General features: G+C 38.7%; 1 protein-coding gene across 6 annotated transcripts in view; it reads left to right on the top strand.

Annotated features, from left to right (window-relative positions):
• CNKSR2 (connector enhancer of kinase suppressor of Ras 2) overlaps positions 1 to 18,066 on the top strand; it is a 207,641-nt gene that overhangs the window by 42,378 nt on the left and 147,197 nt on the right. For all 6 annotated transcript variants that reach the window (XM_030960095.1, XM_030960123.1, XM_030960114.1 and 3 more), the window contains exons 3-4: positions 5,877 to 6,079; positions 17,253 to 17,340. In XM_030960095.1, the coding sequence (XP_030815955.1) occupies positions 5,877 to 6,079; positions 17,253 to 17,340 (291 nt within the window). The remainder of the gene's footprint in view (positions 1 to 5,876; positions 6,080 to 17,252; positions 17,341 to 18,066) is intronic.

The raw sequence follows: 18,066 nt of genomic DNA, 5'->3' as shown, positions 1-18,066 counted from the left end.
GAGCTATCTGGGGTTTCTGTCCTTACCTACTTATTCTGTGTTTAAGAAACTGATGTGTTAGGATCATGTGTTGTGCACTTCTAAATTACCCCATATGCCAGTGCTATTTGAAGGAGAGATAACCTTAGTGTTAACATTTCGAGACGCTGGAGGAAAGGCCTTTAGAAATATATGTTGTAGGCAGATCTGATGAGGTATAAAGTTACATAAGGCACCTTCCATATGACAAGCTGTGATATCAGTTGCTAGCAGCTTTGGGCTGGTAAGCTATCTGCCTCATACTTTGTGGGATGGGTTCAGCCAAATGTTTTGGAGAATGAGTTTCAGATCCATTTTGTTCATTTTTAAAATCAACTTCAGAGGCGAAGGGTGGAACTTTTCTTGGTGAATTTTTTGTCCACCACTAATTTTCAGGCATGGTTTTGAAATGACTGCATGTGCTGTGATACTTGTGAGATGCTGGTTTGATTATTCATTTAAAGTCTTCCTCAGGCTTTTCAAGAAATGAGGACCTTATGAAACTTTACTGTTTCCAGGTTGTTTGTTTAAAAACAAATAAACAATACAAACAGAAAGGATACTCAATAATTAAGTGTGGAAGGTAAAAGCACCGAAAGATAGTGAGGAGAAGAATTAAACTCACCTGAGGTGATTTTAAGTCCATTTCTTAGCAGCCATATGCTATTCTTGCCTAAAAGTCCTGTGAATAAGTGAAAAATGACTTTTTATTGCATTGGAGAGAAAACTTATTATTTCATTCTTGTGATAGTTATCCTTATTACTGAGATATATCAGATGTAATTGAGAAGTTGCACTTCTTTACACAGAATTGATTGCTCAGTACAGCTATCTAGACTATAAAATTTGTCTTTTCAAATGGTTGCCATTTTCTTTCTTCTTTAAATTATATTGTTTGTGTATGTTACAAAAAATAGCTACCAAATTAAAATAAACCTTCACCTTCTTCAGTTTATAGAGTCATGGTTGCCTTCTGCAGAGGAGCAGCAGAAATTAATCACTGTAGGCACTGCTATCTGCTCCCTTGTCTGGTGAAAATACTGCTTTTATTTTCTTCTTGCCCACAAGCACCAGTATTACCAGTAGCACCTTCAGTTCCCATCTTGGGTCTCTTCAGCGGAAGTGAACACCGGTCTCTGCGTGCCTTTTGCTCCGCATGGTTTTCAGCCGTATTCTTTCATGCCTTTTGTTTCACAAGGTTTTCGGTCTTCTGGGCTGAAGAAAAGACACAGTGATTTAGGAAGGTAGGCAGAGAGGCCATATGTTCATTTCCCTGTCTTGGAGTGTTTGTAAGAGTCAAACAGTGTCCCTGAACTTGATACAAGCATTTGTGCTTGGCGACGTAGAGATATTCATGGTTGCATAAAAGTTGTGATCGAGGCAGCTGTTCTAAGGGATTTCTGGATTTGTTAATGGGACTGTGGTTATGTCTGTGTTGCACATTGTACTGTGTTCAGATCTGAGCTTGGCTCATTTAGGTAGCAGAGATGGCCTTGCAATTGCAATGGGCAGTATAAAAATACCCTAAAGTAAAGTCCTGGCATCTTCTAGACAGTCTGTCTAAGCCAGCAGAGATTAGTTAGCACTGTTCGAGTTTGGAACACTTTACTTTTCAGCTGTGCTAAAAGTCTCAGATGCACTTCCTGCCATCCAGAATCAGGTGAATTTAACACAGGAAAGAGATGAGGTCTAAATTTCACCTTTTTTTTTTTGATTGAGGGAAGCAGGGAACACAACTACTGAACATTGATCAAGCTATTTAAAGAAAATTTTGCTTTATTTTCACATTTGGTTTGTGAACTCTCTTCCTGCCCTTGGTATGCTGCTGCAAGGATGGGCTTGCAGAGGGACCAGGCTGGCTCTTCTCACAAAAATACCCAGCAAAACTCCTCAGTGGTGATTAGAGCTGTTGCATGTCAGCATGTGAAGAAAAGAGCTACAATTCCTCACTCACGCTGTCATGTTAAGGCACAGAAAAGTAATTAGCAGGTAAGATGTCTATTAATAGCTCCCACCACCTTTAGTTCAAACACCTGCTGACAAGCTATTACTCTGTGTAGTTCAGCTTCATCAAGTTCTTGTTTTATGATTGCCAGAAGGGACTTCATTAGAGCCTTTTCTGTTGGGGCAGGGTATCTCTGAAGACACTCTGTGGCCTCTCACTGGGGGAGTGGATGCCTAGGCTTGTATCGCTTCTCGGAATCTCTACAGGCATGCAGGGATTTCTTTGTGGCTCTTTCAGTGACTGTGAATATATTTTGGCTAATGAAAGCACAACTCGTGTTAGTGCTGGCTAAATGCAGACTAGGGGAAAACAAAGAACTGTCTCCTTTGCCTGCAATTATCTTCTTACAGTGCTTGAAAATAAATGCAGTGCTTTTCTAACAAAACTGTGTTGTTAATAGTGGATTATTGAATATAAAGTATGATTCAACTTGGCACTTTTTGTTTAAGCAAGCTTTTTCCTAGTATTAGAACACACAGCTCTGGTCGCTTTTAACGTGGGCCAGAAATATTAGTGATAAACAAAGTGAGGATTTTGTTAGCTTGGCTGCTGCTTTAGGATCCTTCTACTTAAAAGCTTCAATAAATACAGCTGCCCTGAAATGTATTTTGCCTGAAATTTATCTCTGTATTTTCCATCTCTGGCTTTATCTGTATGATATTACAGGTGGAGGCTTTACCAAAATCAGTGCCATCCTCATGTAAGACTGAATTCACATGTGGCCTAGGCCCAGTGTTTTATGTTAACACACACACATACACACACACACACATTTGATGAATATGTGTTAAAACAGGCTTTGAATCTGTTAGTGGTGCCTCTTCCTTCCCTCATAGCTGATGGTGGTAAACAGCCTTTGAAAAAGAATGTGACTGTAGGTGGCCATCACTTAGATATTAAGAGGAAGCCGCTTAGATTCTGTAGCTGATTTTCCAAAGAAGTGTATACATAAATGCAGCCTATTTTCCTGTTGTACAAAAAAACCTGAATGTTTTGCTTGGTCTGCAATGTTCAATATTGCAGGTTTTCTTTTCTTCTGGTGCTTTACTTTCTCCTGGTACTGCAGGTCTGTACACTGCCTGCCAGGGCTCCCTCTGGGGTGGGCATGGCGGCCTGCACAAGCTGGGAACCAGCACCTGCCTGTCCGAGCAGGTGAGGGACAGACAAGGTGACAAAGAGGAGATGGCAAAAGAGGGGGAGTTGAAATAATCTTGGGCTCTTGAGGACCTTTGGGATCCTGCCTCAGCCTCAGCATGGTCTCTCCTGGCTGTGGGCCCTGTGTGGGGCACAGCTGGGGTGACAAGAAGGTGCCTGGCCTTGTATGGCACCTTCCCCACACACACCCTCTTCACCCACCTTAGTTTTATATTTGGATTATCAGACTCAGCTCCTTAGGAACAGCCTGCTGAATTAAGAAATTCAGCGTTTCAGTGTGTCGCAAAGAAAGCAGCCCTGTGAGAAGGCCCGTGGCTGGCCTGCAGCCTGTGATTGTGCCCCCACGTGTGGGGGTGTGAGTGCCGTGTTGTTGGGGCTTGCTTGTGGCTGGTCTTTAAGACATTTTTGGTGATGTATCATTCATCCAGAATATCTTTCATTTATTTCTTCCCCCACTAATTTTGCCAAAATGAGCTAGATGCTCAAGAAGCAGAATGAAGTAAGAACAAACCTGTTATCTTTTTCCAGCTTAGTCCCCCCCGCTCCTTCATCGTGCTTCCTCAGCAGACCAACCGCAGAAAGCTGCAGGAAAAAACAGATATATTTTTATCTGATGTTTATCTTCTTATTTTGGACCGATTTAATAAGTTATTAGTTATGAGCCATTTAGCTGCATAGTAAAGTACATTTTTCTTTTCAATCCCAGTTAATTGTTTTCATCTTGTAATTTTTTATTTATAACCTAATGCTATCTGTTTTATAATTGCTCTTAAATATGTACATGGTAGAAAAGTTACTGCCCAAACATACAATTTGTCTAATTGGGATTGATTGTAGTGGCAGGGGACAACATCTGTGTAGTTGAGAAACATGCCTGCAGAGCCTTCCTTGCCCAAGATAGGGATGTTCACAAAAGTTCCAGTAATGGTTTATGAAGTGCAATCTTAGTATATGGTCAGTGGCCCCTTCAGCTGAGTTCCAAAGTGCATTTTTTGCTGCAGAAGGATGGTTGTTGGTTGAGCAGCTTTCTCACAAAGTGTGCTCAGTTTACAGGCACACAGAGCTGGCTGGGAGGTGCCAGATGAGCTGTGTCCTGTAGTGTCTCCTTTCCATCATGAGCCCCCTGGCATGGGAGAGGATGTTGTGGGAGGGCTGGGGGCTCGCTGGGAGTGGCTTCAGTATAGTGTTCCTACAGTCCCTGTGTAGTAAGAGAGGATTAAATTCATTTAGTAGATGGTTTGGATTGGGAGCAAGACAATGCTGTATATTATCACCACCTCACACTGTGCCCCCTGAATTCCAGTAGAAGAAGACTAAGGTGAATAAGCTTCAGCAGTCGTAAATTAGCATTGATGAGTGTATCTCTTCTCCTTTCTCTCCTTGTGGACAGATCAGCATGGGAAGCAAACCAGGAGCATGGGGGAGCTGGGGAGGTCAGGGAGTGTCATTAGGAGGTAGATTTTTCTGTGTGCACCTGAGGGACTTCGTGCATTCTACTTCATAGTTTGTGGTAGGAAATGGTCCATATTCTGTAATGAGTAGCCCATTTCATTGTCTACTGAGTGAGTTCTCAGCACCCCATGCTATCACCCTGTGATGTGGCTAAAGTGAGAACCTTCAAAATTCCATTATTCTCTGAAGAGGAGTACTAAACTCAAGTCTGTGCAACTGCTTATTCATTTGCAAAGGCAAATAAGTACTTTTTGTAATAACTCTATCACTCTTTGTGTATGTGGAAAAAAAATCTTTTATAGAAATGACAAATCACTGATGGTACTTTATTATATTGTAATTGAACATTAAATCAGGGCATTCTTGAGGGCTGTTTTGGTAACGCTTGTACTTTTGAAGGATTTCCAACTGCTGTTTAATATTGTTTGTTACTACTTTTTGTTAATATTTCTGCATAATTGTTTATGTCTCTTCTGCACAGCTAAGGAATGTAATTTAAGTGAGTGACTCTTAAATAGAAACAAAGTTTAAAAATTGACTTTAAGTGAGTGAATAATAGAGGATAGAGGTTGTGCAGGGCAGCACTGTGTTCTCTGGTATGTGACTGTTGTGGTCCTTTACTGCTAAAACAGAATTTAAGTATGCTAATTAACTTACTTAGGTCTTTGAAGCCAACAAAACCAAGTTAGTCCTGCACCATGTCCATGCTGCATACTTCTGCTTGTTGCAAGGCCTGGTGCCAGGTGTGTCTGAGGAGTTGTTGTGAGTATGGACACGAGATACCAATCCCTTATCATCAGGTCTACAGAGAGAACCCTCTGATCAAGGCCAGCTTGGATGGGGCTCTGCTCTAGTGAAGGGTGTCTGTGCAAGTGGCAGGGGTGTTAGAAGGAAATGGTCTTGAAGGTCCCTTCCAACCCACACCATTCTGTGATTCTGGTGATCTACTGACAGTGATGCACTGCTTTGAAGAACAGCTTTCCAGACTAGGTTTTTTCTTTGAGATGTTTTTCTCAGTACACTTAGAACAAGCTAAGGATCACTCATAATTTTGCTCTTCTTTTGTTCTCTTTTTATGCACTTCAGAAACAGAACATTCTATACATTTAAAAACTACTGAGTGGGTGTATTTCTGCCTTAATTACTAGCAATGAAGTAGAAGATCAGTTTTGCTGTTCTTGGTTCTTCTGTTCATCTGTAAAGCTAACTTTCTTTTCTTTTCTTTTTTTTTTTTTTTCCAATGGAGAACTATGGTTTGGAAACAGAAAATCTAAAAACCCTTTCTCACAAACTGAATGCATCTGCCAAAAATCTGCAGAACTTCATTACTGGGAGGAGGAGGAGTGGTCACTATGATGGAAGGACCAGTCGCAAATTGCCGAATGATTTTCTGACATCAGTAGTGGATCTCATTGGAGCAGCAAAAAGTCTTCTGGCTTGGTTGGACAGGTAAAATCTCCCAAATGTCTCACAGGTAACCAGATCACACGCATGAACAAGCTCCAACTTCTTTACAAAATGTAACATAGAAACTGGATGGAAGCAGAATTAGAATTCATTCATATGTTCCTAGGGGATGTTTGTACCAATTCTTTTTTTTTAGGTCAGCATGCAATTCAGATTAGCTTTTCGATACAGTACCTTCAAATGCACTGTGACCCTACACATATATACTCAACATATGTAAGCAACAGGAGGACATTACTAATACAAAGCAGCAGTTTAACCTGCATAAACCAGATTAATTGCTTTGATACTATCAAGTTCACAAAACTGATCATACTTTTCATTTTATGGATGTCAACATATAATTCCAGAGTGTGTGTGTGTGTGTACAAACATGCATGTTGTGTTTTAGGTTTTTTTAAATAGCAGTGAAATACTTCTGATTTTCTAGAGGTAGTGCTCTACACTTTAACCTCTGTTACCTAGGTCATATGTGGGACCAGGACTGAAGTGCTTTTGCTACATTTGTAGTGACTTTTTCTAATTATAGCAAGAATAATACGCAGGTATTTAAGATGATCATTGAAATTCCTAAAGTGGTTGAAATTAGTCTATGTGTAAGTCTTTATATAATGCATCCCAGTGGATTTTCATCAGAGAAAATAAAATGCTTATCTTGATTTAAAGGTGTATCTTATTTTGTTTCCAGCAGCTGAAGTTTTGTTCAGAGTATGATCTTTGTGTAACTTTTTAAATCCAACAGAATTACTTGGTTTACTGCTGTGTGTTTTGTTTTCCTGAGGAAAACCAACTACTCTCCCATAGATGATTTCCATATGAATGGTTTAGGTGAGGCCTGAATCTTTTTCATTTCTTAAGGCAGACTACAAGCTCTTTGTTTTGTTCAGGAGATTGCAGCTACCATTGCTTCTTCTTTTCTACTTCCTCTCTAGCCCTTCCCCAAGTTTGAAACCCAGAGAACCTAAAGTTGGCTCCTAAATTTTTCTTTAGCTGTCTAACGTCAGTGTGTAGAGAATTTGTGGCTCGTGGAAAGAGTTTAGTATTGAGACTTGAAAATTTGGAGCATATTTTTAGCTCTGTCTCTAACCTGTTAGTGCTTGGAATATCTATAGGCTTCACTTTTTCTCCCTGCAAAATTGTTATTGACAGAAAGCAACATATCATACTGGGTTTGAAACAGAAAGAACAGTAGAAAAAGGTATTCTTTTACATAGATGAGTCATTTTTTGCCACAGATTTCAATTGAGAAATAATCTTGTGTGGTTTCTCATTGAAGCTGTGGTCATGATTAAAGACTGTTGGTTAGTAAGAACTCAAAGTTCGTTTTGGGTTTTGGTTGTTTGTTTGATGGGGTTTTGAGTTCTTTTTTTAATAGTCTGTTGTTCAGAAGTAAGTTTTATATATATGTACACACATTTAACGCATTGAAGTACAATGGGTTTTTTGCAACTAAATATAAATTTAATAATGGGAATTCAGGAAGAAGGTAGTTATTAATGCTAGAAAACATCTGTATCTGAGGACTGGTGTGTCACTGCAGTACTGTGCATTGCATGTACTTTTGCATTTAGCTGAAATGAAATGACAGCTGATCAGACCCAGGAATTCCAAGAAGTCAAAAATGAGGGAAATTATTGTGATTTCACACTTTCAGCAGTGCTGTCTTGAGTGTCCAAAGAAAGCTTCTGATTTCCAGGAAAGTTCTTTTGAAGATCTAAACACCTGGTTCTAAGAAATGTTTTCTAAAACATTTTAAGAATTTTCTGATTTATGAGCATCTGAGTATTTTGGTAAAGTTTGTTCTTCTTCATTTGTGAAGATCCCAAAGTGGTGAAGGATGAAGGTAGGCCAATAACCACATTTTTCTCAGGAAGTGGGAACATCTGGAGATCAATATGATTCTGCTTCTTGTATACCTTCTAAGAAAGTATTGGGGCCACTAGGGGGAGATAGAAAGATTTAAAAAATTGATTAGTATAAGTTAGAAACATGGATTTAATTTTATTCTGCACACCTGTTACTATCAAATCTAGACCCCAAATCTTAGTTTTTTGGTTGTTTTCTAGTACCAGTTCCATCTTAGGTTGTGAGAGGGGAGAGCAAACCATTAGGATGAATGAAGTGGCTGTTAGGGTTGTCCACCCCATTGCCCTGCTAGGCTGTCCTTGTGCAGTGGATTTTGAGGTCATGTCTGGGAAAAGCAGCTGGCAGCAGCTCCAACTTGCATAGACTTGCAGTGATAGGGTTTTATACATAGGGAATGGTGACAACACCATACAGGTTGTGCTTCACTTGTTGCTGTAGTGAGTGCTCTGTTTATGATGTTTCTGTGGGACGCTTAAGATCTTTAAGGACTTTGTTAGGCCTGGCACAATTATGTAAAGGAGTGTAAGAGTTGTGATTTGCTGAGTTATTTTCACTGTAGTCTTGCAGTGCTACGAGTGCAGGGCCGATCCAAGGACACTCTTTGTTCCAGGTCTTTGCCTGGAGCAGTCCTACTTCCAGATGTATGTCAGAAATTGAGTTTTACTGAAAATTAGAGTAGCTTTTATTGCCAGGCTTTAAAAGTGTTTTGGTTTAGTTTCATTTATGAGCTGGAAATCTTAAAAGAGAATTCTGTTTTCAAAAAAAGTTGTCTGAGGATTTTGAGGAGCATGAAATAACTCTCCTATGACATGCTGTAAGGAAACTGTCAGCACACTGATACATTTGAGTCTAATTTTAACTTCCTGTTACTTTCTCAGCCCACAAAATGTATCCTCTTTCAGGAGACTTCATAGCTTTAAAACCTTTTGTTTTATACTTTCTCCCTAATCTTAAAAATCTTCTGAGCAAATTTCCTGACAAGATCGGTGCCTTGAAAACCCATGAGTCTTTTGTGAAAGGGTGATGCGTTTCTACTTGACTCTGAACATAATTTAGACAGATGGAAACCCACACTTCAGGCTATAGCAAGAAACTACTTACCTGATCAAAGCAACTTGGCATTGAAATATTTCCTGTGATACTTCCCAGGAATTACAGTCAATCAGGTCTTCTAGACTTCCAGGTAAATTGCTGGAGTTCTGTTCAGTCTTTACTCCTGTAATTCATGAAAGTTGTATTCTTTGGAATAGTAATATATGTCACCTTTCTTTATCTTCCTTCTTCTCTGATGTGTCAGATTCCTGGAAATTCTTCTGCCTTTTATAGGGCTGATTCACTCCATCCTGGTGAGAAATATTTAAAAATGTGTAGTTAAATTAGGATTACTCATTAAAATTCACTACTGTGGATTTGCACTGTGAATGTGTTCAATTTTTTGGCATAAAGCTATTTCCAACCTCATGAAAATATTTTTTTCTATGCACTAGTATGTCAAATAGTATCTGCACATTTAATTGGAATTGAAATTAGGCATATTTATTTCTGTTAATCCTGATTAAGGTTTCATTCTTAGACCACACATTTACAATCCACCTGAAAAACACTTTGTAAAATGTTGCTTTGTGTGTGGATGTGTTGGTATTCACTGCCTCTGCAATTTCTGAATTATGTATACATTATCCATCCATGGCTTTCGTGATCTAAAAGGAACAAGAACACCTCAAGGATTTGGAGAGCTGAAGTTACTTTTTTCCATCTTTAACAAAATTCTGTTAGGATTTTACCATGTTACTTGCATCTTCAATGACACCAGTGAACACTTCCCACTTGTTGTCTAGAGGCAAGCATCAACTGGAAAGCAATGATTATCATAGGGATCCCAGAAAATTCTTCTGAGCCCCAAGTTTAAAGCATTCACCAAGGCTTATAAGTAGCTTTCTCTCTGTTAGGACACAGCCAGGTTTTGTTCTCAGCTCATTTCTTTTCTACTGGTTTGCTAATATCTATCAGTTGCAGTACTGAAATCATGATGAGTCCTGAATTCCTGAGTGATCAGATTCATCCAGTAGATTTTCTCCTAGATATTAGCAGACCACCTGACAGGCAGACAGAAGGTTGTATCTTCTTCAGAAGATGGCACAACTCTGAGTGTTGAGTTTGTCTCCTAATGAGTTAGAAGCTGCTGCAAAGTGAAGACAGCCTTGGGAGCAAAAGGCTTTTACAAATCCTTTAAGCACCTCATTGTTCCTCTTCAAGTCCCACTGTACATCATATGTTTTTCTTTCATGGGACAGCTGGAATTAACAGGTACAGCTCATTACTGTAGTCTTGACTGGGAAGAACTGTATTGTTCTTTGTGGAAGAGGAAGGATCCTTAGTAAACCCGGACTGAGGTGACATTTGATGGCAGCTTCATGAGCTCTGTCTCTTCCCATTTCTCTCCTTGCTCTGCCAGCACAAACTTCTGGTGATGTCATCTTCCACTTTGTTCCTGGTTTGATATGTTCTCTTCATTCACCTTCACCACATTCAGTTGTCTTTGCCAACCAAAATCCCTGGAAATCTGTATTTCCTGCAGATTGCATGAAGCAAGAATAGAATTCTTAGTTGTGCTTCTGGGCTTCTTCCTGTCTAGTCTAGTGTGTGGGCCATGTTATCTGGAGCAAGGACTCCTTATACCATATATCTTATGCAGCATCAGGAGAACATTTTGGATCTTAACAATAGGACTAATATCTGTATAAAATATAAATGCAGACTTAGAGAATAGTAGTGAGGAGGGATTGGTTGTTTTTAGGGCTACCTGAGTCCTCATTAAAGAGACAGTAAGATAATGTGGAAGCTTTTTTTTTTCTTTTAAGAATTTAAGAAAATACAGTCAACTTCCCATGAGATAACTACTACAACATTTTGCGTCTGTTGTTGTGTCACAGGTTTCAATAGTCGTGAATTAGGATTTGTCAAGCACCACTGGATTTTTTTAGTGTACTGTTTGACTCAGCCATCTGTGTGGGCAGAGATTCAATATGTCTTTCATAGCAACTCTTCTGTAGCTCTTGTTTTTCATACTAGCACTATCCCCTTTTTGGGAATAAAAACCTTGAACTGCTGCTGCAGATTACACTGCAGTCTAAGTAGGAGAAACAAGGAGATTTTGTGGAGATAGATTTTTGTATTCAAGACTTTCAGTGCTGTGGCCAGAGAAAAGCTAGCAGGCTAACAAATGTGCATCAGTCTCATTAACTTACCACTGCTGTCTGGACACATGGTACATGAATAAAATGGAAAAAGAAGGTGAACAAAAAACCTAACTGTAGCTAGAAATTGTTGGTTATATAAAATATATGGTAAAATTGCTGATAGAAATAAAAAATATGTAAACTTTCACAGTAAAAGGCCTTTTTGGCAAGTCTAGGTCTGCTTTTAGGGTTGTTCACAGACTACTGGGGTGTAATCCTATAACTTCTAAACCTCAGGTGGGCAAATTATTTTGGTACGGGCATGAATTGCTGCAATTCTGTGAAGCAGTCGTATCCATTCAGAAATCCTATTAAATAAGAATAAAATCTGTTCCTGAAGTTAAGGACATTTGAATGCTTCAGTGGCTGACAGCATCAGCAGGATCTCCAAGGCTTACACCATGGAATTTTTTTGGTGATGCTTTGATGCATCAGAGAAGTGCAGCCTGCAATGATGTAAATGGTCTTGGTTTATGACTGAGCAAATCTGGGTGTTCAGGTTTAGCACACCGTTTAAGTGTGCATTGTGTAAAGCATTGTAGTAGGAGAACACTCCCCACACCAAAATGGATGTCCTTCTTTTCACCGTGGTGACGTACTCAATGCATACATTTCCTTCCATTGTAGGTAGAATGTATCCAGCTGCGTTTCTTTGCCTCTTTGTTTTTGGTGAATGAGCCCTGGTGATGTTTATGGTGTGACTGTTTTGTAGTTTTAGTAAAGAGGCACGTTGTTTGAAGGCCCATAACTTCTTACTTACAAAGAAAGTGTTACTGGTTTAGAGTCTCCTTTATTAGAGACTTCATACAGTCCTGTTAGCTGTGCTTGGTTATTACTTGTCCTGACAGGGTAAATCTGCTTTATACACAAGACAGTGGGAGTAAACAAATGAAACCCAAGCAAAAAGAAATAAAAGACTTTAGCGTTTCTTTACTCACCACACCAGTATTGCACTATTTATCAGCTGGGTTTCAGCCTTAAACCTTTGAATCTTGTTTCCTTTATGCATTTCCCTTTTTGCTGGTTTGAGTTGTATACCAAACCTGTCAGTAAGTGCTGCCTCAGAATGCTATGGTACTTAACTGTATTGTGCTCCTGGAACAGCTGTAGATGTTTAATAGAGCACTCATTTAAAGAATTCCTTTGTCCAGTGTGAATTTTACTGCATTCTTCCCTGACTCTACATAAAGCAGTTCCATTAGAAATACAAATGAAATGTTTGTTTCATGAAAGCCTAGAACTGTGAACCTTAGATGGCTTAGGCAGTGTATATACAACAGTATTGTGCATTCAGATTTTTATTTGACCTCAGTATGTTGCCTTTGAAGACTGCATTATATTACTGCTTTGGTTGCCTCTCTCTCTGAAAGATTTTGGACTATTATGTTTAATCAAAAGGCTCTGAGGATGTTTTCCCTTGTTAGGATGCTAAAATAACTATGATATTGGTTTTAAACCTCTCACAGTGTTAATTGTTATAAAATATCTCAGTACTATAACTAATGGTGAAATAGGATTAATTTTTGGTTTGGGTTATGCTTTTACTAATCGCATTCTGAATTTGTCCAAATTGCAACTTTTTAAAGTGAAATTGTTATTTCTATGTATTATTTCCCCTTAATGTTACATGAAGAAGACTGATGAGGAGGCTAAAGCGTATGAGGACAAAATAGTTGATAATGTAGAAATACTGAGGGTATGCATCTCCTTTGCAAATTTTTAATTGTTTTTGAAGGATTTTTCTTCATGTGAAATCAGTAGTTGTAACTATTAATAGCTGTTTAATTGTATTATTTTTTAATTCTGTGATGGAATTAGCTGTGCTATGTTAATGTGGTTGGTTTTTCTAAGAGTCCTTCAGGGTGGGTTCATGAATGAGTGTTTAATAATAGAACTTATTTTTTCATTCTGAAAGATGCTGATGCTGTTAAAAATGCTAATTAGGTCTCAATTCATAAAAGTGTACACACATGCATGTGTGTTGCAGCCTACATTACATGTGTATAAACAAAGTCACATTTCAGAGCCGTTAGATTATTTATGTCAAACACTGGTTTAAAAAAGTGTGAAAAGAACCAGTAGCCTTTTCATGCCTTGTCTTAGGAAAACTTTACATCCTATATAGATCAGAGCATTGAAGTTGATTGACTTTAGTGTTTAAAAAAAAAAAAAAGTTAGCACCAGTGTTTTTCTCCTGTGAGTGAGGTGTTTCAAAGCTCTTCATCTTCTCCTGGTGTCTCATAAGGTAAAGGTTCACAATATGGGTTTGCACAGTGGAAAAATATCGTGATTCCCACTTTTCCAGCTGTATTCATGATCACAAAATGTCTATGAACTTAATTATCCTTGAAACCTACTACCCACTCATTTGTGAATGTGGTTTGAAAATGACTAATGGCTTCAGGTGGTGGAAAGGAGCAGGATGGAGAAAATGTGAGACTAAAGGCAAAAACTACCCTGCATGTGTTTGCAAAAGCATTCACGTGATTGTGTAAATTTATTTTCCTTAATATATCAGGTGTAGAAGGTTAGACAAATAATGAAAATGGGAAACCAGCAGAGGTTTGGAAGAGGAAATGAGTGGAAAGGGCATGTGGTAGATGTGCTGTGGAGCTACAAAGGTGTTTTCATGTGGGTGTTGCAAGGAAATCGCAATTTTGAAGGAAGAACAAATGAATTACATGAGAAACAGTAAAAAATCTTCCACAAAGAGGGAAATGTGTATTGGAAATATCTTGGAGATTACTGTGAGAGGTGAGACACTGAGATCAATGTTACAGGAGGAAGTGGGACAACACGTGGCCCCAGACCAAGGCAGTTCTTTAGTTCCTGTTTAAATTTAAAAGCACCAAATTGGGCAGTACAGGTGTTGAAAATTGCAAGTTTTTCTCAGCGAATTTTCTTCACTGGAGTTGTATGATGTTCCTCAGACCTGAAGGTCCTAGGGTCTGTGAAAAATGTGACTTTGAAAGAAAAGCATAGAAATTGCAAGGTGATAGAAATGACTCTGCCAAGCCAAGGATTTTTTTTTTTTTAAAGTAGAGAGAAGTTAAACAGGGAATTTCTTATACCTGGTGCAGGTCTTAAGGAAGAAAGGGTTTTAGCAGCCACCTGAAGTTAGAGTATATGTAGGCTTTATTTGCATTTATACAAGTTGATTCATCTATTCACATTCATTAATATTGGGCTGTATTAAAATTATAAGCAATGGGTATATTATCAATGAAGAGATTTTTTTGTCAGATTGGCATTTTACACTGTGTCTCGTGTGAAATCCAGTTGGGGATCCTACAGTGAAGTTTCTGTTGCTATTTTGATTGAAACTGCTGGCATGTGGTTACATTGAATCTTGCTGGACTTTGCCTACTGAAGTTGAGGTTTGGGATGGAATCCCAAAATACATTTCCTTTGGAGGCAAATATTTAGAGAGGCCCTTACCATTTATCTAGATGCTTAAGTAGAAGTGGCTGTGTAATTGTGCATGTAGATTGCCTCCAGGGATATGGTCTGAACTGGAGATGGGGAGGAAAGGAAATTGCAATTTTGCTGGTCCAGTTTGCAGCAATACCCCAGAGAGGCATCTGCAGAAATTGATGCAACGGAGTTGGTTTAAAAGCTACAGAGACTTCCAGAGGAGGCAGTTGGAGGATCCCCTTGGTTTTCTGCAGGAGCAGAGTTTTTTTAAAACATGGACGTGCCTCCTTGTCCTTTTAAGTTGTGAAGCACTTCTCTAGATCTTACATCTTAGTTGTGGATTTGTAGTAGTCTTCTTCCTCCTGCTGACACCCTTGCTGCCTGCTTGACATGCTGTTGCCAGTAAGTCTTCACTGGGATAACTTAAATGTAACTAAAATGAGTAATGTCACAGTCCCTTTGCCTGCTCTTTAAAGTCAACAAAGTTTATTTGGGGCATTTCTAATGATTTTCACTAAGAGTAATGATGGTAAAAAATACTCTTATATTTCTCATGAACCGTGAAACCAAACTGAATTACAAAAGTATGAGGGAGGATGATGTGGTATTAGAAGCCAAAGCCTACTGTGTGATTTTTGTTTAGAGAAATGCCGGAGGCTGTGAAATGTCAAATAGATTCCAGTTGTGTAATTTCAGGATCAAATTGTATTAACACCCATACTTGAAGTAAAATAATACCGTTTGCTGGTTTGATTCCATTCATCTTCAATAAAAGTAAGTTCCTAAACGAACATGACCTTTTTAAATCAAGGTTTCAGGTAGATTTCAGAACCTCGATAGTTACAATTATGGAAGGAAAAATCAGTGGTTTTTTACATCTCGACTAATGTACTTCTTCAAACACAATTATCACAGAATCACAGAATACCCTGAGTTAGAATAGACCCATCACGATCATTGAGTCCAACTCCTGACCCTGCACAGGACACCCCAACAATGACACCATATGCCTGAAAGCATTGTCCAAATACTTCTTGAACTCAGTTATGGTTCATAACCAAGCAGTTCAGTTACCTTTCATCCTTTAATATGCTCATATATCTCCTAAACTTCAGAAATGATCTTTGGGTGTGACTGTGGGTTGGCCTGCTCAAGTGTGTTCCTACTGTATGGTTGTCATATGCTGCAGAAAATTTAGACTCTGAATTGTGACTGTATGTCTATGTCCAGTGAATGCCCTAAGGCACCTTTTGGAACTTACCTTAGCTTCCAGTGTCTGTACTTTCATTTTAAAAGAATGTACTGGTTTCCTTTCTAGAAAATAAAGGCAGAAAGTGTATATCATTGTGTGATGTATTATGTAAAATTAAAGCTGTTAGACTTAATTAAGCACCTGAGAGTTAATTCTGTCCTGTGAACCATCAGGGCTGGATTGAGAGTCCTAGAGAAGAAAGAGAGCATGAGATGAAACCATCAGGGATAGTGGAGTTCACATGGGGTTATTAATGGACAATTCTAAATCTGCCTGCACTAAAATTTCAGTAATTCTGTGTTTAGAATTACTGTAATTTAAAAACCTGTTAGTACCAGTAGAAACAGAGTATTTACAGCTATCACTTGGACTTGCTTATAGCAAAGTTCTTTGTACTGGAAATGTCTTCAGGCTTAAATAAGGTAGGCACAATACCAAGCAGTGCTGTAAAACTATTCAAGGTATATTCAACTGTATGTGAAGTGATGAAAGAAGCCAGTTGGGGAAGGGATTAGTCACCCATCCTGATATAAAGACAACCTCACTACCACTTGTTTTTTTGTGTGTTTTAAATGTTGGAAGCAGGTATATTTGAGACAAATGCTATCTTTGTGATGCTAATAATGCCCATAAAGTCCTAATAAAGTCTAGCTCTTGACTCCTCTTAGAGAAAACAGTCCTGCCTAGTGTTTGGCTACTTGTTGAATAAAGAATGAGTCACATATATGAGCTTACAGTTTGAGAGGTTTGTAGAACACACATCAGATGACTACCAGCTTCACTAACCAAATACATTTTAGCAGTGCCTCTAGAAGGCAAACCAACTTCCAGGTAGGCAAGCATTTTAAACATCCTAATATGAAGTTTTTAAAGGCTAGGACACATGCAGGTAAGGTCTGTGAATGTTGGATTACACTGTTCATTTCACTAAGCAATTCTGACTGTAGCACAGTGTGTGAGAATGTTGGGTTGTGCTTCCAGTTTAGGCTTTGCAGCCACTTCTCAGCATTCATTGATGCATCTCTGGCTTTAAATGCTCTTTCCCCCTCTAGATTCTACCTATTCCAAGTCCCTCTACTGCTTCCCCCAGATATTAGATCAAATCCCAAGAATCCCAGGGAATCAGCCAAAAGCTTCTCTGATCTCATTCACATCTGGACACCGTTCATAACACAGGAGGAAGAGGTGCCTCTGGCTGTCTTTATAAGGGTATTCCCAAACCAATACAGAAGGCCAGCTGGGCTTCTTCTGGGGGAGTAAAGGTAGTCCAGAAGTAAACTGTTAGAAATGCTTTTATAAATGGAATTTCTGAAAGAGGAACTTAAAACTGCAAGTGGATATATGCTAGTGCTATTCAACTTTTTCTTTTTTCTTTTATTTTTAGATCACCTTTTGCTGCTGTCACAGATTACTCAGTAACAAGAAATAATGTCATACAACTCTGTCTGGAACTAACAACAATAGTACAACAGGTATGAGACAGTCTGCTTAGCAGTTTATTTTTTTCTGAACTGTAAATCGCTATTTCCTTCTTCCCCACAATTTTGTTTAACACAGGCTATATCATTGTCCAACCAAAATAAGGGAATACTATATTTAGTAAATGCTTCTAAATAATTCTGTTTTCTGGTTTTATAGTACTAGTTTGTGTTGTTCTGTGTATATGGCTCTGCATATCTCAGCAGTAATATTTATCTTGGGTTCTCTAGTATAATATAATCACTATAAAATGAGGTAACTACTTGATAATTTGCATCTTTAATTTCTTATATTTTGTCTTTAAATTTTAATTACCTGTCTGATTCAAATGATCTGTATATATTGAACTTTAGTAATCCTTTCTTTCCTAAAGTTTGTATCATCTAGACAGCTGTTGAAACATGTTGCCATGGGGCAATTAGAATATTTTGATTATATTTTTGTACATCCTACCTTCAAGAAATCCAGAAGTAGTTACTGAGAAGTAACTTGCTTAATGAGCTTCACTAGGGAGTGCAAACCTGGGAACCTTCCCTGCCCTTCTGCCTGTGGCTTAGGTCTGTCTCTGTGTCTGTCTGTTGTTCTGCTGAACTATAAAGTCTCTCTGCTGTCAAGCAGAAGTCTGGGGGATGGTTTGCACTTGAGAATTTAGAGTGGAGGAAAAGGGAGAGAGTGGGCTAGGCAGTAGGAGCCCTGAGGAGACTTTCTGGTTTTCACAA

Source organism: Camarhynchus parvulus, chromosome 1 (assembly GCF_901933205.1).
Source record: "Camarhynchus parvulus chromosome 1, STF_HiC, whole genome shotgun sequence".
Taxonomy (NCBI): Eukaryota; Metazoa; Chordata; class Aves; order Passeriformes; family Thraupidae; genus Camarhynchus; species Camarhynchus parvulus.
This window is presented reverse-complemented; position numbering and strand designations above follow the sequence as displayed.